We start from the raw sequence: 23,835 nt of genomic DNA on the forward strand, positions 1-23,835 counted from the left end.
GGGGTCTTCATGTTGGCCTGGCCTTCAGCTACGCAAGGGCCTGGTAGAAGGCCCTCAGGAAAAGTGCACAGAGACTGGTGTTTTTGGAATTCAGCACTGACGTCTGAGGAAGTGGGTGAGGCTCCATATCCTGTTTGAACCCAGCAACCAGGGCTGCTCACGGCTGTGCTTTTGTTGTGACGACCTTAGTCTCTGGCACCCCCCCCCCGCCCCCCCTCCCAACCTGGCAGCCAATGGAGCAGCCCAGGATGCCTGGCGTGGTGAGAACCACACCTCTGGAGTATGGGCTGACGGCTTCCATGTGAAGGAACCCCGCCTCCTACCTGCTTCAATCACAAGACAAAGATGTCATTCTGTCATTTTAATGGACAGGGTTGGGGCAGGCATCTTAGTAACTCTAAGAATATCTGGACAAGCTCTAATGGTGAATCTTCAATAATAAATATTTGAGTGATTGAAAGATTAAGATTTCAAAAGAAGATCCTCTAGAGAGAGGTCAAGGGAATCTAAATTCACCATAAGAACAGGAAAGAGGACTGCGAGTCCTGGAGGGGCCTTCTCACTAGTCAGACTCCGGCAAGGGACCTGGCCTGAATGAAAGGAACTTTTGCTTCTTCTGAGAGAATGAGGAATCTCTGCAGACTCTGGACACAGTCTAGAAGGCACCTCAGGAGGGGCAGGCCAGGAGTGGGCAAAGCCTGGTTGGAATTGCAGCCCCTTTCTGAGAACTGGATGGAAAATAAGAGAATTCTCAGGGGCCTGGAGTGTCTGGGCCTGGAGGGTCAAAAGCCCAGGGCACTGCTCCTCGCTGGCGCCTCTCTTGCAAAGAAAAGCTCTGGGTTCGGATGCGGCTTGTCACCTCCTGGGTGCGCAGGGTGAGCCCAAAAATGTCCTCGTGGTAGCGTTGCTGATCCTGTGGGGAAAGAGGAGGTTCATAACTGGAGTCCGTGATCCAGAGTGGGTCTTGCTTGAAGCCTGGCTAGGCCCAACCTCTCTGGCCTCGGACTCGCCCCCTCCCTGGTCCCATCCCACACAACGAACGCACCCGTAGCACGCCGATGACATCACCGGCCTTGTCCAGCTCCATGGCGCCCTCCGTCGCCAGGATGCGCTGCACCGTCTGCAGGACACTGGTTGCCATGGTGACGTCTCCGCAGACGAACATGTGGCCTCGTTCGAGGCACAGCACGCGGTGGACCTCCTGGGCCAGCTCCGTTCTGAGAATGTCCTGTACATATGTCTGCGGGGAAACAGGTTTAGGGGTGATGTGAAAAGGTGCCCCATGCTGGTACCCAGGAAGGGAGGTGAGGTAGGGGAGAGTAAGAGTGTGGCCGAGACAAGGGAGCCTAACAAGAGGCAGGGTTTGGTGGGGGACTTTGTGTAGATCTGAGAAGGGGGGGGGGCACATGAGTGTTGGACTCGGGGCTCTTTCAAGGTCCCGCACCTTAGGGCTGTTAGGTTCCCGGGAGAAGGCAGTGAGGACATGTCCGAACACCCCACGCTGCTGGGCATCTTGCACCTCGTCGCGGTAGAGGTGGTCTAGCTGGGAGCATCGGCAGCCGAACACCAAGGTCATCGGACAGGGCTGCAATCCTGCAAGAAGAAGCAATGTGGCATGGGGTGCTCTCCTCCAGCTCCAGGGCAGCTGCTCTCTGTGCTTAGTGCTGGCCACCACCCAACTGGCAGCGCATTGTTCCGGTGGAAACAATCCTAGTGTCTGTCAGGCCTCTCTAGGAGAGTGTAGGTGCTTTCAGAGAAAGCTGGGCACACCCAAAAGTGCAAAGAAGCCAAAGCTTGCAGGAGGTGCCTGAAATCTGGGTGGAATGAATTGCTTCTGTGCTAGAAAACCCAGGATCCTTTGCAGACACCACACTCAGGACCTCTAACCACATGCTCTCCCACATCCACAACCTTTCTGTCACTCACAGTTCCCTTCTTGTGGTCAGCCAGCTGTTCTGAGTGATCTGGTGCCCAATGCAAGCATCCTTTAAGTCTTAGCCACACCTAGATAAGCCCTGGTGCATATCGGAGTCTACATAGAGCATATCTGCCTCTGAATTCAGCACTGTGTCGTCCAGATTCCTGGTTCTCTTTGTCCGCCAGCCAATAATTACTTTGGGCCTGGGAACCAGGAAACCAGACCTCCTAGGCACCTGGGATGTTTCCTGATCTTGGTTGTGCCCAGACAACCATTTCCCATTCCTAGTTCCTGTCTCTTTGTACCCAAATATTATGATTTCCACCTGTCACACTCTGGGTCCCGAACCTACCTTTGCTGTCAATGTCGTGCAGTCGCTCTTGCCAAAACCCCCGGAAGGGAGCGATGCCAGTACCTGGGCCCACCAGGATACAGGGCAAACTGGGGTCAGGGGGTAGCCGGAAGGAAGGAGCCCTAATGGAGAGAGTGGCCATCAGACCCCATTTGATGGCCCAGCTCCTCATTCTTAGCATCCGTGGACAGGGTGGAGAGAGAAGTCTTGCTTCCAGGGGACATGAGTCAGACTTGCTGGTGCCCACAAAAGTCTCATGCATGCTCAGTGCCTCATGTTCATGCACAAAAGCGCTTATTGAAGGCACAAAACTGGGGTAAGAGTCTTAGTACAGTGGCAAGGGCATTTGCCTTGCACGTGGCTGACCTGGTTTGCATCCCATGTATCCTATATGATTCCCTGAGCCCACCCTGAGTAGTTTCTGAATGTAGAACCTGGTTTATAGCTGAGTATGGCTATCACCCTCCAAAGAAAGGGGGGGGGGCAGAAAGACAGCACAGTGGTAAGGCATTTGCCTTGCATGCAGCCAACACAGGATAGACCCTGGTATCTCATATGGTCCCCTGAACCTGCCAGGAGCGACTTCTGAATTCAGAGCCAGGAGTAACCCCTGAATGCTGCTAGGTGTGACCCCTAAACCAAAAAAAAAAAAATCTTGTAGTCTGTGGTTCCTAGAAATTAGGTTAAAGGTAAATTATTATCTCTATTTCTTTCTTGATCTCCTAAGCATGAGGTTGCTCCTTGGACAATTGACCATCCCAGTTTCAACAATTTAGAAATTATGGGATGGGGAGGACAGCCTTTGGGCTTGTTAGGGTTTACTGTTTTTTTGAAAATAGAAGTTTTGGGGCCGGTGAGATAGCATGGAGGTAAGGCATTTGCCTTCCATGCAAAAGGACGGTGGTTCGAATCCTGGCATCCCATATGGTCCCCCGTGCCTGCCAAAGGCGATTTCTGAGCGTAGAGCCAGGAGTAACCCCCTGGGCGCTGCCGAGTGTGACCCAAAAAACCAAAAAAAAAAAAAAAAGAAAGAAAATAGAAGTTTTATCCTACTGTCTGGTTTGCATTTAGTAGGTGGATACAGTTCATCATTTACTTATAGGATGGGTTGAGGTCTCAGTGCCACCTGGGTCCTCAGTCTCCCCAGTGCCTAGGGGTTCTCAGCTGCTGGATGGGCAGATGCTAAGAGTATGGTGTCCTTCCCATTCAGTGGCACAGGGATGGGGGGGACGCAATTCCAACCCTCTGGCCTAAATGTAGTCTGTCCATGGACAGGTGCTTAGATGGTCCTGGAGTCCGGGCTCTCCTCTTACACCTTCAGGAAACAGTGGGACCTGTTTCCTTGCAGCTGTCCCCAGTCACTGCAGCTTCTGGCCAGGACCCAAATCAAATGAGTAAGAGGCTTTCCAAGGTTTTGGGTGCAACCTGCTAGTGCTCAGGGCTTACTCATGACTGTGAGCTCAGGTATTACTCCTGTGGGTTCAGGGGAGCCTACGGGATGCCAGGGCTGGAAAACATATCAGCTGCATGCAAGACTATGCTTCAGCCTGGAACACCCTACCTTTAATGTCAGATTCTGATTGCTCCTCATCTCTCTCTCGGCACTACCCTCATTTTCTCCCAACCCATCTTCATTCTGCTGTTTCTGACACTTTCTGCCATGGTGGGGGATAGACACTCTTTTCCTGTCACCCTGCTGATAGGCCCCATGGTGTTTACTTACCCCCTGATGAAGCAGGGGACAGGATCTCCGGCTTTGAGTTGACTCAGCCACGTGGAGCAGACTCCATAGTGGAGGGGACCTAGGCCATCTGGGGTGAGTTGGGGTATCAGTGAGTGGCTGGCCCAAGTTCCTCCACTCTGAATTCTGGGGCAGCTCTACATCCTGGGGAATCCTCCTCACCTTGTGTTCGGTAGGCCAGCACTGCCACTGTGAGGTGGATCTCCCCAGGGTAGGCGCTGGGTGCTGAGCTGACCGAGTAGTACCTTGGCTGGAGCAGGGGCAGCTGCGTGAGGAGCAGTGGTGCGGGCAATGCCACAGACGGAAACTGTTCTAGCACCTCCAGCAGCGTGGGACAGCGGAACCACTTCCACTCCTCATAACGCCGAGGGTCCTGGTGGGCAGACGGGCATGGGTAGGGTTGAATTCTCCCTGAAATACTCCCCCTCTTCAAGCACTGCCCCTGATACAGGACTTTGGGAGTTCAATCTCTTGTTCAGATTCCCCAGTTCCTTGCCCCACTAGCCCCCACACTCCATGGGCAGCATGGATGGGGGTGCTTACCTGGCTGAGGGTCTCCAGTTTCTGCTGCTCTCCAGGTTCCTCCGCCAATGTGCTGAGCAGCTGCAGCAGCCGTGGGCTGGGTGGGGTGGTGATGTCCAGGAAGAAGGTGAGGGCCTGGCGGAGCGTGCAGGGGGGCAGCCGGGGGTCCCGCACCCAGCCTGGAGGAGGGCCACCTATGGGGTGCCGGGGAAGCATTAACAAAGGGCAAGGCATGCTGCTTAGGTGGGTTCTTGAGGACTAATTGGGGAGCCTGAGCGGGGGGGGGGGGTGTTCCAGGCTGGATCTGGTTGATGCTATTCTCCCTCCTCCCCAAAACGTAGGCACACCACAGGCAGAAGCTGCAGGGCAAGCAAGGAGGCTGAGTGAGTCTCTAGGGCAGCATGAAGAAAGGGAAAGATTTTGGGGAGCTGGTTAGGGGAGAGCTTTAAGACCATACTCTATGTACCCCCAGCCGTGAGACTGGGCTCAGCTCAGCAGGTGTAGAACTATGATGGGATGTTTGGGCCTCTGCTTGGTCGTGAACTGAAGCCCAGAGTCAGAAGCCAAGCAGTGCTTGGTGGGGACCCCACCTCGCTCCTTACCAGGACTGCCCTTCTCCAGCTGCTCTACAGCCACAGGCTCCCCAGAGGGCGGCGGGTCCTCCACACGGCTCAGCAGTGCTTCCACCAGGCCAGGCCGATTGGGCGGGCACACTCCAATGTGGTCCCCCGGCTGGTACTGGAGCCCCTCCTGGCCTGCTGTGTCTAGGCGCACCAGGATCGTAGCCCGGCTGGGGGTGAGGAGAGGGGCTGTTACAGGGGTCTGAAGGGGATGTGGGGATGTGGGAAGGGAGACAGGGCAGAGAGGCCAGTGGCCCTACTCACGTAGACTTGCTGCTTTGCAGGTTCTCCACTGACAGGATAGATGCCTGGAACATCTTGCGTCGGTGCACGTGAACCAGGCCTGGGGGGACAGGGTGAGGAAGACTGTCATGGGCTTGGACCAGGCCTGGGGGACAGGGCAAAGGAGATTGAGTCATGGTGGATGGAGCCCAGACGGCCTATAGGCAGGAGCAGGGGCCACACCTGGCAGCAACTGGAGGCCCTCTGCCTGGGTGCTCAGCCGGTACCTCTGGCGCTTCCAGCTCCGTTTGGGGCTGAATATATCTTGCGCTGCAGCCTTCGCATCCTCTCCCACACAGAAGGTCTCGCAGGAGGCCTGGAAGGCAGAAGGATGGTGTGGCATGGGCAGCTGAGGGCTGTCTTGCTGGTCTTTCCTGGTCACTGCCTTCCAGCCCTTCTGAGATCTTGCCTATCCCCCAGCCCAGCCTAGTCCAGTGGCAGAAGGGGCTCAGGTAAGGGCAGGGCCTGGCTCCAACCCAGCATTAATTACTGGTATTCCTTTACCTGTGGGGATCATCCCTGGTACTTGACCTGGAGGTGTTTATTTTTGGGGTGTAATGAAAGCACATTGTCATGCTCAGCCATAGCTTCTGCCTTTGTTTTTGTGGTCAGCTCCCTGGTTCTCCCAAACAAGAAGAAAGTTTCCCAGCTTCTTTGTCTCTGTCTCTTGTGCCTGTATATTGGGTTCATCTTCCCCTCTCAACTGGGGGGACCCAGGGGTTGCATGTCCTGTTTGTTTCTGTTCAGGCAGGCCCCATACCCTTTATCTCTGGACCCACTAATCTTCCCCATGTACGCAAAACATTCTATCTCTTCCTTCCTTCCTCATCCCCTCCCTTCCTACCTTCCACCCCCACAACCTCTCGCTCTCCCCATTCCTGACCCGCAGTTTGTTCCCCTCTGTGTCCAGATTCTTGGGTCATGTTTTCTACCTCCTAGACCAGCCTTCCAGCCTAGCACCCAGCATTCATGACCCCACTCTTTGGCCATGAACTCCAGTCTGGCAATCTCTGGGATGTGGTGGAGGAGTATTAGAATGGAAGGAGCCATCAACTCCAGATTAGGTGGAGCAGACTATGAGAAAGCCCAGGATTCGCTGGTCACAGATTTGAATGTACTCCTCCCTGTACCCTTAACCAGGACCCCAGACATGGAACAACCTGTACCCCTGAACCAGGACACCAGATGTGGGACAGACCCTGCTTGCATTCCTGACTCAGAAACCCAAACATGAGATGTCCCTTTCCTGAACCCATTACTCAAGACCCCACACACCTGGAAAGACCCCACTAATTACAGACTAAAACCCAGCTTCCTGCATGCCCCGCTCTGCCCAGTCCAAATTTAGCCATCTGTATGATCCCACTCTCTCTGTTCCACTTCTCCTCCCATCCATCCTCCCCTTCCACACCTCTCTCTCTTCCTAAGGCCCATCCGATGCTCAGGGCATCTTCAACGCCAGGGGTGCCTCTGTGCAAAGCTCAGTAAGGGGGATTTATGAAGAAACAGGAAGGGCCCAGGGTGGCTGGGGTGCTGGTGCAGAGTGGTGGCTCACCTGGAAGGCAGCTTGGGCCCAGCCTCGGAAAGCCTCTTCCTGGCCACAGAGCTCATCACCCTGGCCCAGTTGCAATAGCCGCTCCCCGCCCAGTTCCTCCAGCCGCGTGTCCACGGCGCGGGCAAAGGCACAGAAGTGGGGGTATGCCCGGGAGCCCAGCCCGAACACACAGAACCTGAGGAGTCAGTAGTGGTCACTGGAGCCCATTGTTGCCTCTCCCCTGGGGTGCCCAAGCCACCTTCCCTGGCTGGAGCCCTGACCTGAGGGTGCCCAGTGCCCCGGCGCTGTCTGTGTTGCTGGATTCTTTTCTCTTCCGCCGCCATGTGGACACTAGCTGGTCAGAGCAAGAGATGCTGTTGAAGCGAATTTTATAGCTCCTGGAAAGAAAGGACAGAGACTGGGGTGACTCAGGAACTGGACACGGAACTGTCTCAGGTGGACCCGAGGGAGCAGGGACCTCAGAATCTCTTCTTCCAAATCTGGGAACCCTCAGGGTTGATGGGACTGGGTAAGACGCGAGAAAGCAGGCCATCCCCCCTTGGGGCCGGGGCGGTGGCGCTAGAGGTAAAGTGTCTGCCTTGCCAGCGCTAGCCTAGGACGGATCGCAGTTCGATCCTCTGGCGTCCCATATGGTCCCCCAAGCTAGGAGTGACTTCTGAGCACATAGCCAGGAGTAACCCCTAAGCATCACCAGGTGTGGCCCAAAAAAAACCAAAAAAAAAAAAAAAAGAAGGCCATCCCCCAGCCCGCACTTTTCCAGTGTGTTGATAAAATGTCCTGAGGTTCCAAGGGGATTCTTCACCCTTGTCCTTGGTGTATCCAAATACCTGTGTCCCCTCTCATGCCTCCTTTCTACTCACTTGTGCTGTTCTGGTCTGGGGGAGCTGTTGTAGGGACCCGACATCTCCATGAGGGCTGCAGCAAAACTCTGGGGAAGGTGTTGGAATTTAAGTTAGTTTGGCCTCATTTGTTATGATTCCTTCCATAGGAAGTCACACTATCCTTTGTAACTTTACATTTGTTTGCTTTGAGGATAAAAGCACTGCTGGCCTTTCCCATCCAAGTTCTCTTTCAAACTTCACGGCAGTGACTGTGCACTGACTGGCACATCATAGCCATGCATCAACAGGTGTTACTGAGAAGCCAGTAGGTATGATGGTAGCATCAAGCACTAAGGTGCTAGCTGCTGGCAAACTTGGAAACTTGGATAAAAGGAAACAGCCTTTTTCTTTGCCCTCAGAAGTCTCAGCACTCTGGCCCGGGCTGTGGTCTTATATCTGTGACAGTTTTCTTGGCTTGTCTTTTTAAATTTAATTACAAAAATATTTTTGAGTCACACCCAGCGATGCGTAGGGCTTTGCACTCAGAAATCATTTCTGCTGGTGCTTGAAGGACCATAAGGGATGGTGTGGTTCGAACCCAGGTTGTCCTCACACAAGGCAAACACCCTCCCTGCTGTACTACCACTTTGGCCCCTTTGTTTGTCTTTTTAAGTAAAATGGGGGTTTCACAGTGTTTCCTGAGCTCCTAGTCATCAGTTGGCTTCAAGTGAACTTCCTCAGGTTAGCACCCCAAGGTTGGCTTCCTGGACCACATGGCCTGTACCAGGTCTCAATTTGCAGATCCTGCCCCCCACATCTTCACTGGATTGTACATACCCACTCTGCTTCCCTTAAGGCAGCATTGCTGGGTCAGGACCCCAGCACCTCCTGGGAGGCCTATTCTATGTCAACTAATGGGCAGTACCCTCTCCCCCTTCAGCACACTCTCCTCTGCGCGTGCAGCCGGGGAAATCAGCCCTCTGTTGCTTCAATTATTTCATCACTCTGGTACTGACAACTTCTAAAAGCTGAAGCCCATCATCCACCTTCAGGAAAATGGCTTAGAAGGGGCTGGAGATGGTGGTGCAGGATATGGCACTTCTTTTGCATGTCATCTTGTAGATTCCCGCCATTGTACACACCTATGTGCTCAGCCCACCAGCTAGAAACACCCCCAGCACCCTAATAGACACCTTGGATTTCCCTTCCTTACCCCAGCAGGTGAAGGAGTTGAGTTCCCTATGGCCCTCCTGATTGGCATCCCACATGCTACTATCACTTCCTGAATTTGACCAAATTGAACCCTCAGGATTGCATTATTGCTCTGCTTCTTCACCCATATACTGTATTTTGAGGTACAGATAAAGTAGCTGGTGGGCCAGAGAGAGCGCATGGAGGTAGGGCGTTTGCTTTGCACGCAGAAGGACGGTGGTTCGAATCCCAGCATCCCATATAGGCCCCTGAGCCTGCCAGGAGCGATTTCTGATTGTAGAGCCAGGAGTTAACACCTGAGCACTGCCGGATGTGACCCCAAAAAAAAACCAAAACAAAAAACAAAAAACCAAGGCTGGTACCATATGAATAATGATACAAGAAAGATTTTTTTTTGTTGCCATACCCAGTAGTGTTTAGGACTGGCTCTGGATTGTTCCTGATGGGGTTTAGGGGACCATATGGGGTACGTAGGGGAATCAGACTTGGCTCAGCCAGTGCAAGGCAAGTGCCCTATTTGTTGTACTATCTCTCTGGTCTAGGAACATTCTTGTTTTGTTTGTTTGTTTCCACCCCCCACACACACACCAAGGAGTGCTCTGCACTTAGAAATTATTCCTCCAGGTAGGCTTGGTGGAACCATACAGGATGTTGGGGATTGAACCCAGGTTGACTGCAAGGTAAATACCTTCCCTGCTGTACTATATATATGTCTCCAGCCCCAGAATATTCTTTGATTTTTTTTGGGGGGGGGAGGTCACACCCGGCAGTGCTCAGGGGTTACTCCTGGCTCCATGCTCAGAAATTGCTCCTGGTAGGCTTGGTGGACCATATGGGATGCCAGGATTCGAACTACTGACCTTCTGCACGCAAGGCAAATGCCTAACCTCCATGATATCTCTCCGGCCCCCAACCCAGAATATTCTTGTTAGTATTGCTGGACTAACCCTCATTCTCACTGCTTTGTCTAAGGCTCACCCAGGTTTAAATGGACATCGACAAGAACAAAATTTGAGGGCTATTACTTGGGCTATTTTTAGTTAAATATAACTTTACTGATGACCAAGCAATTTTGGTCCTAGGTATTATTTATCTAAGAGAAATGAAAACATAAGCCCACAAAAGCCTGCACAAGAATGTTCATAACAACTAGAAACTGGAAACAACCTAAGTGTTTGTCAGCTGGAGATGGGTGGTAGGGATGACGGGGTACAGATCATGTGTTCACACAATGAACTTGCCCTATGCTGCTCAGTCACATGCCTAAGGTGGGCTGAACATACCTGAACTGCAATACTCCAAAGCACAGCTTTCTAGAACTTTCCACAGCAGACAATTGAGAGATTGGGGAGATTGGGGTTGGCTAAGAATCTCTACAGGGGATTTCATAGAATGATAAAAATCTCCACCTTGGCCAACTGTGGATCATTTAGGTACAGACCTTTGTATTAAAGATAAAAGCTAGTTCCCTCCAAAAGGCAGAATAAAGGGGCAGGAACTATATAGCACAGAGGGTAGGGCATTTGCCTTGCACTTAGCCAACCTGTATTCTATTCTTGGCATCTCACATGGTCCCCTGAACCTACCAGGAGTAATTTCTGAGCACACAGCCTGGATTAACCCCTGAGTACTGCTGGGTATGGTTTGAAAATAAAAATAAAACCAAAAAAGACAGAGTAGAATGAGCAATGGGCACATATGGTCAATGAAACCAGTAGCCAGCATAGATCTCAGAGTGCAAGCCTATGGGCAGTAAGAAAATGCTTGGTGCCCAGGGAAATGCGCGGTGCCCAGAAGGTGCATGGTACTTTGGTGTTCTCACCAAAAGCAGAAACAGTGGGAGCGCCACAGTTACTCCAGGCTGTGCTGGGCAGCCAGAAATAGAGAGATGGGAAGATTGTTAAAGCACTTGATGGCTGGAGAGATAGTATAATGGGGAAAGTGCTTGTCTTGCGGGTGGTCAACCCCAGTTTTATTCCTGGCACAACATAGGGTTTTTTGAACCCCACTAGGAGTAACCACCAAGCAGAACCAGGTGTTGTTAGCCTTGAGCACAGCCAGGTATAGTCCCCCAAACCCCAGCTAACAATAATTTCATAGTGGCACTCCAGTTTTGTATTGTTTTTCTTTAAATATTTTTTCTGAAAGGTTGATTAGAGATAGTACAGTGGGTAAGGCATCTGCCTGGCATGCAGCTAACCCATATTTGATCCCTGGAGTTCCATAAAGTCCCCTGAGCATTTTCTGAGTGTGGCACAGCCAGTGTGTATCCCAAAAACAAACAAAATATATTTCAGAAAGGGAACTTCATCTCTACAGACAGCATTCTTCTTCTTCTTCTTCTTCTTCTTCTTCTTCTTCTTCTTCTTCTTCTTCTTCTTCTTCTTCTTCTTCTTCTTCTTCTTCTTCTTCTTTTCTTCTTCTTCTTCTTTTCTTCTTCTTTTCTTCTTCTTCTTCTTCTCTTCTTCGTCTTCTTCTTCTTCTCTTCTTCTTCTTCTTCTCTTCTTCTTCTTCTTCTTCTTCTTCTCTTCTTCTTCTCTTCTTCTTCTTCTTCTTCTTCTTCTTCTTCTTCTTCTCCTCCTCCTCCTCCTCCTCCTCCTTCTTCTTCTTCTTCTTCTTCGCCACACCTGGCAGTGCTCAGGGATTACTCCTGGCTCTACACTCAGAAATCGTTCCTAGCAGGCACGGGGGACCATATGGGATGCTGGGATTTAAGCCACCGACCTTCTGCATGAAAGGCAAACGCCTTACCTCCATGCTATCGCTCTGGCCCCTACAGACAGCAATTTTATGAAGAAATAGAAAAGCAGAAATTGCATCTGAAACAGGGTCCCTGTTTTTCTTAGTAACCTGTGTCCATGAGCAGCATTATTGCCCAGTGCACCCAGAAGTGCCTTCAAGTGCAAAGCATGTACAGATACTGTCATGACAGGACATAGCTGGTGTCAGGTGTCAGGCAGCTGATGGGAGGGCTGGAGTGTGGCTTGTGCAGGCTAGCAGTCCCAGTGGAATGTCCACACTCCTTTTGGAATTCTCTCATGGCAACCCAATTTCTATCCTGAGAAAATCACTCTCATCTTGAATCTCCCCTCATCCCTGCAGGTCTTACCTCTCCATTCTCTGGAGGATCCCCATTCCCAAACGTGCTGGTGACCACCAACACCAGTGTTTCATGTTCCAGGGATACCACATCATACTCATCCATGCACAGGACCTAAAAGAGAATATGGGGTCAGTGACTCGGACCAAGGTTCCCTGATTTCTAGGGGCTGCTCCCTATGCCCTTCTGTTCTCCAAGGAGACACCCCTTCCAGATCCCTCCCTTGCTGCACCCAGCCTACCCGGGGGTCGAAAGCCTTCCGGAAGAGTCTCCCCAGATGCTGTGCATAGCTCTGGGCACGACCTGTCTCTGAACCGTACAAGATGGTGGCCTTCACGCGCTTGGCCATCACCGTGCCCATGAGGGAGGCGGAAATCTTCACTGCACTGAGGGAAGTGAGAGTGAGCAGGGGTGAAGCACACAGGTCTCCCTTGTGCATGGCAAAGACTAGGATGGGACAGTGGGGTGGGTTGAGTGGTAGGGCTAAGGAAGTATGAAGGGCTGAGGTGTGAGGGCTGAGCGGGTGGAGGACTGAGAGGACTGAAAGACCAAAGTATTGTAAAGGGCTGAAAGGATGGAAGGGCTGAGAGGAGAGAAGAACTGAGGGTTGTTAAGGGCTGAGGAATATGAAAGGCAGAGGAGTGTGAGGGGCTAAGGGGATTGGAGTACTGAGGTCTGTGAAGGGTTGAGGGAATGGGAGAGCTAAGGGATATGAAGAACTTAGGATGTGAGGGGCTGAGGTGTGAAGGGCTAAGGGAGCATGAAAGACAGAGTGGTGGGGAGGGGTCAGAGGATGAAGGGGTGTAAAAGGTCTTTTGAGTGGTATGAAGAAGTTGGTGGAGTGAAGGGTAGGTGGAAAGGCTGACAAAAAAAGTGAGGTAGATATCAGGGGACACCTACTTGGCAACTTCCTTGAAGGTCTTTTTTCTGGTGATGCCAGTTCCCTTGGCTGCACTCCCTTTCCAGGGGTCTGGCTGCAGGGATGAGGAAAGAAAAACAAAAGGTTGGAGGTCCCATGGGGATGCTTTGATCTGGCCCCAGAGGCAAAAGCCAGTTAGGTGTGCACCTGGTAGCGGAAGGTCGGGGACAGGACGTAGTTGACCATCTCTTGATGGAAGACAGGGGTGAGGCTACCCGAGATGGGAGGCACAATCCAGGCCCAGTCAGCGGGGCAGCCCCCACGCGCCTTCTGCTCATTCTCCAAGTGCTTCATGAAGGAGGCAGTGGCAGCATGGTGGTCCACAATGGTTACCTTGGCCAGCTGAAGAGAGTACTCAACTCAGCAGACAGACCACATCCATCACCCAAATTTCACTGAACCCAGATACACCAAATCTAGCACCTCTGTGTCTTCCTAATCATACTGCCCCCTCTAGTCTCTCCTGTGTCCCCTAACCTGCGGGCACTCCAAGATTAGTAATTCTGATCTTGGTGTGATGCTTCCAGGCCCACACTTCTTGGAGGGAGACCCAGAAAGCAGCTGTGCCTCTGGACAACTAGACTCTGGTATTCCCGTCTGGATGCTCAGTCCCATGACTGCCACACAGCACTGCGCTCAGTGTGTCTCAGGTCCACAATCCTGGGCACAGGGGCACACATGAGCTTCCTGATATTCTTTCCTGAAAGAGCATCATACCCTGAGACTAGGGGATCAGGGACAGCTGCACAGTCACACACACACACACACACACACACACACACACACACACACACACACACACCGACGGTCTGCCAGGTCACCTGGTAGCTGTGCAACACTGCCACATTGATCTCCACGGCTGCCTTGTCTTTCCAGAGAGACGAGGTTGTCCTGGTGTCCAGGTCCATGCACACGGCCACATCCTGAGTACAGAGGTGGCACAGAGGGTCTCACACTTAAGGAGTGGGTCTGGCTCAGGGCCAGGCTCCAGGAGCTCCAGGGACCAGAGCAGAACCCAGACTCAATCTCTCTCCTCTCAAATGAGTTCTAATGCTTTTTGGGATCAAAGTCTGCTTTGAGAATTTGAGGAAAGTTACAGAGGCAAAAGCAGCCATGGATTCACATAAGTGTCCATGCACATGTTCTTCTGTGCTTCTCAGGTCCTGCCTCCGTGGTTCTAGAATCTTCCCTGAAGTGCTGATGTGAGAGAGCCTGGCTGGGACCACAGCCTATGATGATACTGTGGGAAATACTCCATGCCTGGCCCACAGCCTGTGGTGATGTATATAGATGTATATAGGGACATTCCCACTTCCAGTACCCGGGGCTCACCTCCAGAATGTTGTAGCGGTGGGGGTCACACAGGTTCCGAGTACCAATCTCAGTGCTCATGTACCAGCCACTGAACGGGGCTGCAGGGAACTCCAGGCCTCCGATTTCCAGCAGCATGTTGGATACAGCTGGGAGGGCGTACCAGCGCAGGTCCAGCTCAGCAAACCATTCCAGCCTGGGAATGTCAGGGTAGTGTGCTTAGGGCCCCCAAATCTCAAACATCCCGTCCACTTCATCCATCCTCTGGCACTCACGTGGGGTGCTCCAGAGGCACCTCGAGGACCAATTCAGGGGGCAGAGTGAAGAGCTCTGGAGGCTCATCTGGGGCCTGGAGCAGCAGCGGAAGCACATCGAAACGGCCATTCCCGGGGCTCCAGCCATGTTGTATGCAGAGCTAGGGAAACAGGGTCTAAGGCTTCCAGGCCAAGTTCCTAAGATCCTTTATTTTCTTATATTGGGGCAATACCTGACTGTACTTGGGAACCATGTTTGATGCCAGGATTCAAACCAGGTCTGTGGCCACAGCTGAACGCAAGGCAAATAATTGCCTTCACGTTTGTGCTGTCTCAGTGGCTCCAAAGGATCTTTTATTAACCTCCCCACACAGATCCCTCTGTGACTGCCCCCACTTATTTTTTGTTTGTTTTTTTGAGTCACCCAGTGATGTTCAGGTCTTACTCCTGACTCTGCTCAAGGATCACTCCTGGCAGGGCTCAACAGACCAGATGTGGTCCTGGGGAACTAAACTTGGGTTAGTCAGCCTCATGCAAGGCAAGTCCCTAATCCACTGTACTGCTTCTCTCCCTGGACTCCCTTTCTTTGGGATCTTCCAGCCTTCATTTCCACAAAGGTTCCTTCTTCCATGTTCCATGACCACCCTTGGGGAGGTCATATAGGGCTGGAAATCAATCCTGGGGATTCACACATAAGGCAGATGCCCTATCATAGAGACATTTTCATCCCCCCCTCGACATCTCTCTGGTACCCCCATCTTTGCCCACCTCGGTGATCTCCACGTTGGCGGGGTCTCCCCGCACAGACCCGTCCTGTTGCCTATACCCCGCATAGCGCACCAGCTGGCTATTCCAGATCCGGAAATCTCCACGTCCAGGGGTGCGTTGGGGGAACACGGTGATGGCCGAGCTATGTGGGGACATGGAACATGGGTCATGGGGCCAGATGAGCTGCTGACTGTGCCCCCAGCCTGGGAGTGGAGATGGGGGCACTCACCGGAGGTTGCCTCTGTTTGTGGCATATTTGATGTGGTTACAGATGTAAGTGAACATCTCCTGGGCAGAGGTACAGTCCCGTGCATCAAATACCTGAGGCAGCAGAAGGCAGAAAAAGCATGTGTTGGGGTGATCAGAAAGCCATCTGGAGCAAGAGGAGGGGCTCCTCAGGACCCACATGCCCCTTCGGAGTCTGGGGACCCCTTGCCAACCATTTTCTCTCCCTCTAGCCCACTGAGGGGTGGTTTGTCAGGGCCTGACAGTTGAGGCCTTTCCTGGAGGAGACTCCATGCCTAAGTGTCCTCTAGATCAGGGATCACCTAACCAGCAAGCATTTCCTATGGGCCCAGGACTCCAGGGAGAGGGCACAGACTTCGTCAGGGCTCACGGTCCCCAGCAAAGAAGGTTCAGGTATCTCATGGCCTCTCCATTTCTGCCTGGCCCCACTTCTGTCCTTGAAGGGGCCACACCTGCAATTTGCCCCACTGGATTCGGCCCACACAACGAGGGGCATTGCGCCAGGCCTGCTTGGTTCCAAACACCAGTTCATTCTCCCGCAGGTGGTAGGTGCCTGTGGTCGCCACCTCAGCCTCCACCTCCTGCAGTCGCTGCTCGTGGGCAAAGGAGCCACTCCTGTGAAGGAGGACAGAGGGAAGTGAGGGGGTAGGGACCTGGGATTCAATCTTAAGAGTCTCAGGATAGGGCCCGGAGAGATAGCACAGCGGGGCGTTTGCCTTGCAAGCAGCTGATCCCGGACCAAAGGTGGTTGGTTTGAATCCCGGTGTCCCATATGGTCCCCCGTGCCTGCCAGGAGCTATTTCTGAGCAGACAGCCAGGAGTAACCCCTGAGCACCGCCGGGTGTACCCAAAAACAAAACAAAACAAAACAAAAGAGTCTCAGGATAGTGACATCCTATTTTACCTCTTTTTTGGGGAGGAGGGGTTATACTCGGCGGCGCTCAGGGGTCACTACTGGCTCTGTGCTCAGAAATCACTCCTGGCAGGCTCGGGGAACCATATGGGATGTCGGGATTTGAACCACTGTCCATTCTGGGTTGGCTGCGTGCAAGGTAAATGCCCTACTGCTGTGCTATCTCTCGGGCCCCATTTATTTTTAAGTTTTGGGGGCCACAGGGTTACTCCTGACTGACTCTGCACTCAGAAATCACTCCTGGTGGAGCTCAAGGGACCAAATGGGTTGCCAGAGATCAAACCAGGGTTGGCCATGAACAATGCAAGCACCCACCCCGCTGTGCTATGAATTCAAGTTACCTCTTGATGGAGCTGTAGTACTGGTCAATGAAGTCTCTGGCCTGGTTCAGCAGCTGCTCTGGGGCTGCTGAGCCAGGAGTGCCCCGGCTCTGCAGCTTCCGTGGAAACACCAGGGAGCCCAGGCAGCGTTTGGCTGTGCAGGGTCCATTCTGGATCGGAGAGGGGCCGGGGTAGAGAGAGTCAAGAACACAAAGGTGGGGACCATGTCAATGTATAACGGCTCAGAAGCAAGAGGGAGAGCTGGATGGAGATTGGAATTGGGGTGAGATGAGATGGGCTAGGGTGAAGTTTGGGGCAAAGGTTAGAGGGGATCAGCAAACCCTTGACATGTGCCTCAGCTCTCGAATTCCTCCCAGTCTCCCTGTTTTCTTTTTCTTTTCTTTTCTTTTGGCTTTTGGGTCACACCCAGCAGTGCTCAGGGGTTACTCCTGGCTCTATGCTCAGAAATCGCTCCTGGCAGGCTCAGGGGACCATATGGGATGCCGGGATTCTGCATGCAAGGCAAATGCCTTACCTCCATGCTATCTCTCTGGCCCCTGTTTTCTTTTCTGGTTTGGTTTCTGGGCCACATCGGCAGTGTTCAGGACTTACTCCTGCCTCTCAGTGCATGGAGGACCATATGGGTGCTGAGGATTGAACCCAGCTTGGCTGGGTGTGAGGCAAGTCCCTTTTCTTCCTCGCTGTCTGTCTCTCTGGCCTCAGTACCCTCTCCCCCATTTCAGGAGGCACCAACCTGGCCTCCCTTACCTGCTGTGACTGGGCACTCAGCGTGTCATAAGTGATGCTTCCCACCTCCCAGTTCTTCACACGGGGAAACTTGGGGCCCTCTGGGGGCCTCGAGAGCACGGGGCTGTTGGGAAGCAGGAGGGGGTCATGGAGGCAAGTTTGTTCCCTCTGAGCCCCTTTCAGCAGCTGAATTAGCCGCCAGCCTGTTTGCTGCTTTCTCCCACCTGTCTATAGTGCTATACGTGGCCTTTCTATTTTTATTTTTTTTGAACACACCTGGCAGCGCTCAGGGGTTACTCCTGGCTTTGTGCTCAGAAATTGCTCCTGGCAGGCTCGGGGAACCATACGGGATGCCAGGAATCGAACCCAGGTTCTTCCTGGGTCAGCTGTGTGCAAGGCAAACGTTCTAGCATTGTACTATCTCTCCGGCCCCTGCACGTGGCCTTTTTTTTTTTTGTTTTGGTTTTGGGCCACATCCGGCAATGCTCAGGGGTTATTCCTGGCTATCTTCTCAGAACTAGCTCCTGGCAGCCACGGGGGACCATATGGGACGCTGGGATTCGAACCAAGCACCTTAGGTCCTGGGTCGGCTGCTTGCAAGGCAAATGCCGCTGTGCTATCTCTCTGGCCCTGCACGTGGCCTTTTGACATGACAGATGGGGAGCCCCCCGGAGGTCGGGAGTCCTCATCTTCTGGTTCTCCCTGCTCCAGTAAAAGCATGGGGGGACAGAGCGAGCTGAGAAGCCCCAATTTCCCTCCTGGCTCCCAGCTTTCAGGACAGAAGTCTTGGTGTGAAGGGAACCTCAGCGCCTTATCACTTCCTCCATATCCCCGGCCCAGTGGGAGGAAGGGAGGGACTGACTGACCCATGCTGACCGGGCTCAGCCCTCCTCAGAGCTGCTCCAACTCCAGCTGCCCTGTCAGGTCTAGCACCCCACCTGGTACCCACCTGTCTTTTCTGTCCCCAGGCTCCTTTTGGGGGCACTGCAGCTGGGGCAGTTTTGGGGGTTGATGGTCACTTTAGGGTGATCAGCGTGGGGCAGGCAAAAAGCCTCAGAGTAAAGCGTTTGCCTTGCATGCAAAAGGACAGCGGTTTGAATCCCGGCATCCCATATGGTCCCCCGAGCCTGCCAGGAGCGATTTCTGAGCGTAGAGACAGGAGGGACCCCTGAGCGCTGCCAGATGTGACCCAAAAACCAATACCGAAAACAAAAAAACAAAAGACCTCAGAGGCTCTGTTTTCCCTGCTTTCTACTGGGGCTTAAGTCTCCTTACCCAAACTTTGCCTTTTTCCGCAAGACTTTTGCTTTCACCACTCGATTTAGCCACCCTCGCCTGGTTAAACAATCCCCTCTCCTTACAAAAAGCCTATGGGGAGCTCTCGACAATCTCACTATGCTCCCTGATCCGTATTTCATCCAAATGGAAGCTCAGAGAGGGCAAAATACTTGCACCAAGCCACACAGCTCTGGTGGTGGCCAGATAGCACTCAGACTGGCCATTCAAACCTTTAGGCAGGCACCTTGACCTTGTCACCTGTCATGCCTGATTTTGGTGTCTTCGGAACCTTCCCTCCCTCGCTGTCTGCTGCACCTGGACTGAGCCCCCACCCACCCCACTCCTGTCAGTGACAGGGAATCAATCTCTCACCTCTTCCCAGGACCTCACCTGGAGTCTGGCACAGGTGCTGGTGTTGCTGGAGCGGGTGCCAGAGCTGGTGCCGGGGCCTGGCTGGGCTCAGTGGCGGAGGCACGGGTGGGTGAACCCTGCTTGCTGCACAACCCGAGGCCCAGTCCCAGTCCCAGTCCGCAGGGCGGCCCAGGCTCCTGGCCTACACTCTTCAGGTTACCCATGGCTGGAGCCTCCGCTGTGCCAGGCAGGAGGCGAGAGGCCTTTTCCTTAGGAAGGGGAGGGGGTGGTGGGAGGGGGCTCCGGGCTTCGGCCCGCCCAGTCCCCCACACAATGGGACAGGAACCAGGCTGGCTGGAGGCTCTGAGCCTGGGCCGGCCCCAGGGTGGGGGGCCGGACGCAGAGTTCCGCTCCAAGGACTGATAAGTGGGAACCCAGGTGTCTGGCAGAGCCCTGGGACCTGACACAGGCTGGGGTGGCAGAGAGTAGCTAGGGGCTCTTGAGGAGGGGGCATCTGAGGAGGGGACTGTGGTCAAGGCCTGAGACAGGGGCATTTGACGGCTAGAAGTTCAAGGACCCCAGAGACTTTGTGGGCCACCCCAGGCCCTTCCTGTGCCCCTTCCCCTGCATCTGGACTCCTTCTTTTGAGTCCTTTAGGGGTTATAGGGGGCACAAGCCCACAGTGGAGGCAGCAACCCTTTGTGTCTGGTCTGGCTCTAGGGTATCCCTTCTCCTCCAAGCCTATTTCCTGGAACCCCCCGCCCCCCATGACTCAAGTGGGGGACACAAAGGAACAGGAAGTTTCCATCCAGGGCGTCCACCCACCCTGTCATCTAGTGACGCATGCTCCCCTGGGGGTGACCGGTCAGCACTGCCCACCGGAGGAGATGTTGGGACCTCCCAAAAGTGTGGTAGTGAAAACTACAACTTCCAGAATGCAGTTGATTAAACAAGTACTTTGCAGACACCACAGGCACCTATGCATGCTGGGACTTGTAGTTCTGAGCACTCCAGGGGCTTGAGAGAGACCACTAGGTTTGGGCATGGGTCCCTGGGGTCCAAGTCTCATGGGTCTGAGAGAGCATAGGCAGGATGGTCTGTGATCAGGAAGAGAAATTTGGAAGATGGAGTAGCAGAGGCGGGTGGCAGGCAGGCAGGAATCCAGCTTAGCTCTGCGTTGTCTGGATTCCTTTGATAGACGTTGTTGATATTGGAGTGCTCTTGGATAAAGGGGTGGGTCTTGGCATGTGTGGTGATGGGGCAGGTCAACTTAAAGAACAGGCTGTGCTGTGAATGTTGGGGTCCCACGAAGAAGGGCTCTATCTGCCAGTCTGAGGAAGGAGGCCTGGACAAGATAGACAGGCCTGTCTCCCTGTCACCTTGTCACCAACGTGACAAGGCTAGAGGCAGAGCTAACAGGTTCTGGCCCCCTAGAATAATTCCTCTGGGATGGGGATGAGATGGGGACCTGGATCTCCTTCCCAAAGGAGACAGGCTTCATTCCTATTACTGTAAACAACATGTATGCTCATGTGTGTGCTGAGAACGTCCCTTGCTAGGGCTTGCATAGACAAAGCCACCCCAGCATTGCAGGATTATACCCTCTGACCTCTTCTTGCACTGCTGCCTAGAGATCTGTCCCCACCCCTGCCTCTGGCCTCTACACCCCATGTGACTTCCAGATCCATCCCCAAAATAGGGCTTACCTCATACTTTGTCTCCCCTGAAACCTTAGGCCAAGGCATGTCCACTCCAACACTGGCCCTACCCTTCTTTTCTGATAGGCACTGATCACACCCTGCTCCCTAGACTCATGGACTTTCTCACCAGTTCCTATAGTCCCTGTGTTTTAATGTTTCTGCGCCACTTGTGGTTCCTGCTGCCTTGAACTTTGTCTTCTATTTTAATGCTTTCCCTTTCCTCCAAACCTGTCTGGTGGCTTGGAGGTCTAGGGGCTCTCTCTCTGTGGGTGGAGATTCTATACTATTTTCAGGCATCTAGAACATGCAGTGTGAGCCCCCAAAGTGCCTGGCTCACCATATCTGTGCCATGGTGTTGACCCTTCAGCCCAGCCTCCTTGGGAGGCTTCCTCCATTCATGAGTCTCAGACTTTCTGCTCCCTGAATCCTGGTCCAGAAGTTGGGAGTTCCTCACCTCTTCACTCTCTTTATCTGGGGTTCCATTTCCTTCTGGAATGTTTTCCAGGGACCCCCCCCCCGCAACTGTGGCCCATGCTCCACACTCCTAGACCATGCTCTACCATCTGCCACCAGGCTATGGGTATCCTCAGTTTACTTCCTCCCAGAGCTTTTAGCAGCCAGTTGCATATGGCTTTGTCCCTGGGGAAGACCCAGGTCTGCTCATTCAAGCCTGATTTTCTACCGTCTTGCTTGCTCAGCTGCAAAACATACACAGCCTTCCAAGGTGCTCTGGAAGCAATGAAGGGATTCCAGCAAAAGGATCAGGCTAAAAGATGAGCAGAAACAAGGGGAGTGGGCTCAGGGCCCTGGGGACATTCTTTGGTGATCAGGGCAGCAGGATGCAGGACATTCACTCACAGAAAAGGGGAGCAGGCAGAAGAAGAAAGTAGAAGCAGATGCCATGGGAGGAGAAGGGCATTCCATGGTGAAAATGTGGCTGAAACCATCATGTGCTCTTTATGCTGACTAGGACTCTGCATTTTTGCTACTCCAATGCCCTTGACAGCTTCTGACAACTTTCCCACTATTTTCTGGGGGAGACTTGGCCAGCAGGTGGGTTACCTGCTCAGGCATTTTAGAACTGAGTACTCTAAAAGTGTGGCTTTAAGAATTATTTCTGGGGTTAGAACAACCAAAACTGGAGACCAGGTTCAAGGGACAGACAACACACCAGACATGTGTGAGGCTCTGTATTTGATCCCTGACACCTCCTAGTGAGGTCTCCATAACTTATAAATAATAACAAGAACCTCCAAAATGTCTAAGACTTGCAGATTTTAAGACCCAGAAGTAGAACTTTAAGTTATCTTTTTTTTTTTTTTTTTGGTTTTTGGGCCACACCCGGTAACGCTCAGGGGTTACTCCTGGCTATGTGCTCAGAAGTTGCTCCTGGCTTGGGGGACCATATGGGACACCGGGGGATCGAACCGCGGTCCGTCCAAGGCTAGCGCAGGCAAGGCAGGCATCTTACCTTCAGCGCCACCGCCCGGCCCCACTTTAAGTTATTGTGTGTGTGTGTGTGTGTGTGTGTGTGTGTGTGTGTGTGTGTGTGTTTCCTAACCAGTGTTTGAGAGCCCTGGGACCATTCTTTTTTAAAAGGTATTTTGATTTTGGGGCCACACCTGACAGTACTCAGTGGTTACTCTTGGCTTTGTTCTCAGAGATCATTCTTGGTGGTGCTTGGGGACCAGATGGGATGCCAAGGATTGAACCTGGGTTAGCTATGTGCAAGGCAAGTGTCCTAGCTGCTGTACTATTACTCTAGCCATTAGAATTAAATTTTTTTTCTTTGTTTTATTTTTTTGGGGGGGGGTCACACCCTGCAGCTCTCAGGGGTTACTCCTGGCTCTACGCTCAGAAATTGCTCCTGGCAGACTCAGGGGACCATATGGGATGCTGGCATTTGAATCACCCTCCTTCTGCATGAACGCCTTACCTCAATGCTATCTTTCCAGCCCCTAAAATTAAAAAAATTTAATCATGAGATTTCAGACTGAAAGGGCCTTCGCAGAGATTTGGTATAAGTGCTTCTAGGTTCCTGGACTTTCTGCCATTGAGTGGCTGGCCCCGGCCTGCAGTCAACCCAGCCCGGGTCAAAGAGGGGCTTACTGGGGTTCTTCTGTGAGAAGGTACCTGGTCACTCAACTTCCTCTGCTTTGTCAGAAGGAAGACAGCTAACCTAATTCCAGCCTTCTCAGATCAGAGCTCAGGGGTCCTGCAATGGGGAGTACTGGCACTGGCCCAGGGCCTGTGGGGGCTGGGTTGGGTGTCCCTGGGGAGGGCAGTGGCTGGTGGGAGCGGAAGCCCCTGCCTCTTTATAGTTCAGCCGGGGTTGTTCAGTGTGAACTGGAAGTGCCCCACCCTCGCCACTATGAGCAGCTTCCTTCCTGCCTGCTGTCAAGACGTGGGTGTGGAATATAGGAGGAAGCAGGGAAACAGAGGGGTGGAGGCGCCTAGACAGTGGGTTGGGGCAGTTGCCTCAGCTCAGGACGTCAGGGTCCTCCCCCGGATGAAACTCAGGCCTTTGGACAGGTGGGATCAGAGAGCCTGGCTTAGTATTCAGGAAGACACGGGAGAGGGGCCCTTGTCTGGATCTCCAAGCATGAGAGTTCTGAGGTGGGAAGTGGCACAGATTTGAAAGAGGGTCCCCTCCCTCCGAATGCTGGTCCTGGGCCTTTCCTAGCGAACCGCCCTTCTAGAGGAGGCCACGCGGGGGCAGCAGGGAGCCTATGGGACGATGAGAGCAAAGTTAATATAGAGATGCTGGAGTCTGAGGTTCTAGACAGGGAGGGACTCTGATGGCTTCATCCACTGAAGTTCCAGCAAAACTGGGGTCCCCTGATTCCAGGAAAGGGGGACAAAGCCGGGAGACTTACACTTCCCCAGAGCACAAAACTCACAAAAG

At 53.0% G+C, this 23,835-nt stretch overlaps 1 protein-coding gene across 1 annotated transcript; it reads right to left on the reverse strand.

Annotated features, from left to right (window-relative positions):
* Window positions 1–346: 346 nt before the first annotated feature.
* NOS3 (nitric oxide synthase 3) lies at window positions 347–19,454 on the reverse strand. The gene is made up of 26 exons (XM_049782660.1): window positions 19,270–19,454; window positions 17,623–17,725; window positions 16,876–17,024; window positions 16,074–16,236; window positions 15,605–15,696; window positions 15,376–15,517; window positions 14,629–14,768; window positions 14,375–14,549; window positions 13,864–13,965; window positions 13,190–13,384; window positions 13,024–13,097; window positions 12,365–12,509; window positions 12,133–12,237; window positions 7,851–7,918; window positions 7,251–7,367; window positions 6,991–7,165; window positions 5,619–5,751; window positions 5,418–5,496; window positions 5,136–5,323; window positions 4,555–4,727; window positions 4,174–4,384; window positions 3,994–4,081; window positions 2,271–2,392; window positions 1,445–1,593; window positions 1,046–1,240; window positions 347–913 (listed from the first exon to the last, which is right to left on the reverse strand). Exons 1-26 carry the CDS (start codon window positions 19,452–19,454, stop codon window positions 752–754), a joined length of 3,630 nt encoding a protein of 1,209 aa, XP_049638617.1. The 3' UTR covers window positions 347–751.
* Between the last annotated feature and the right edge of the window lie 4,381 nt (window positions 19,455–23,835).

The sequence above is a fragment of the Suncus etruscus genome, chromosome 1 (assembly GCF_024139225.1).
Source record: "Suncus etruscus isolate mSunEtr1 chromosome 1, mSunEtr1.pri.cur, whole genome shotgun sequence".
Taxonomy (NCBI): Eukaryota; Metazoa; Chordata; class Mammalia; order Eulipotyphla; family Soricidae; genus Suncus; species Suncus etruscus.

Excerpts from the sequence above, each read along its gene's own strand:
- NOS3 (XM_049782660.1), bottom strand. The coding sequence starts at position 19,454 with ATGGGTAACCTGAAGAGTGTAGGCCAGGAGCCTGGGCCGCCCTGCGGA. Across the intron at positions 15,518-15,604 it reads ACAAACAGAGGCAACCTCCG|CTCGGCCATCACCGTGTTCC; the intron begins GTGAGTGCCCCC and ends GTCCCCACATAG. Across the intron at positions 13,966-14,374 it reads ACCGCTACAACATTCTGGAG|GATGTGGCCGTGTGCATGGA; the intron begins GTGAGCCCCGGG and ends CTCTGTACTCAG.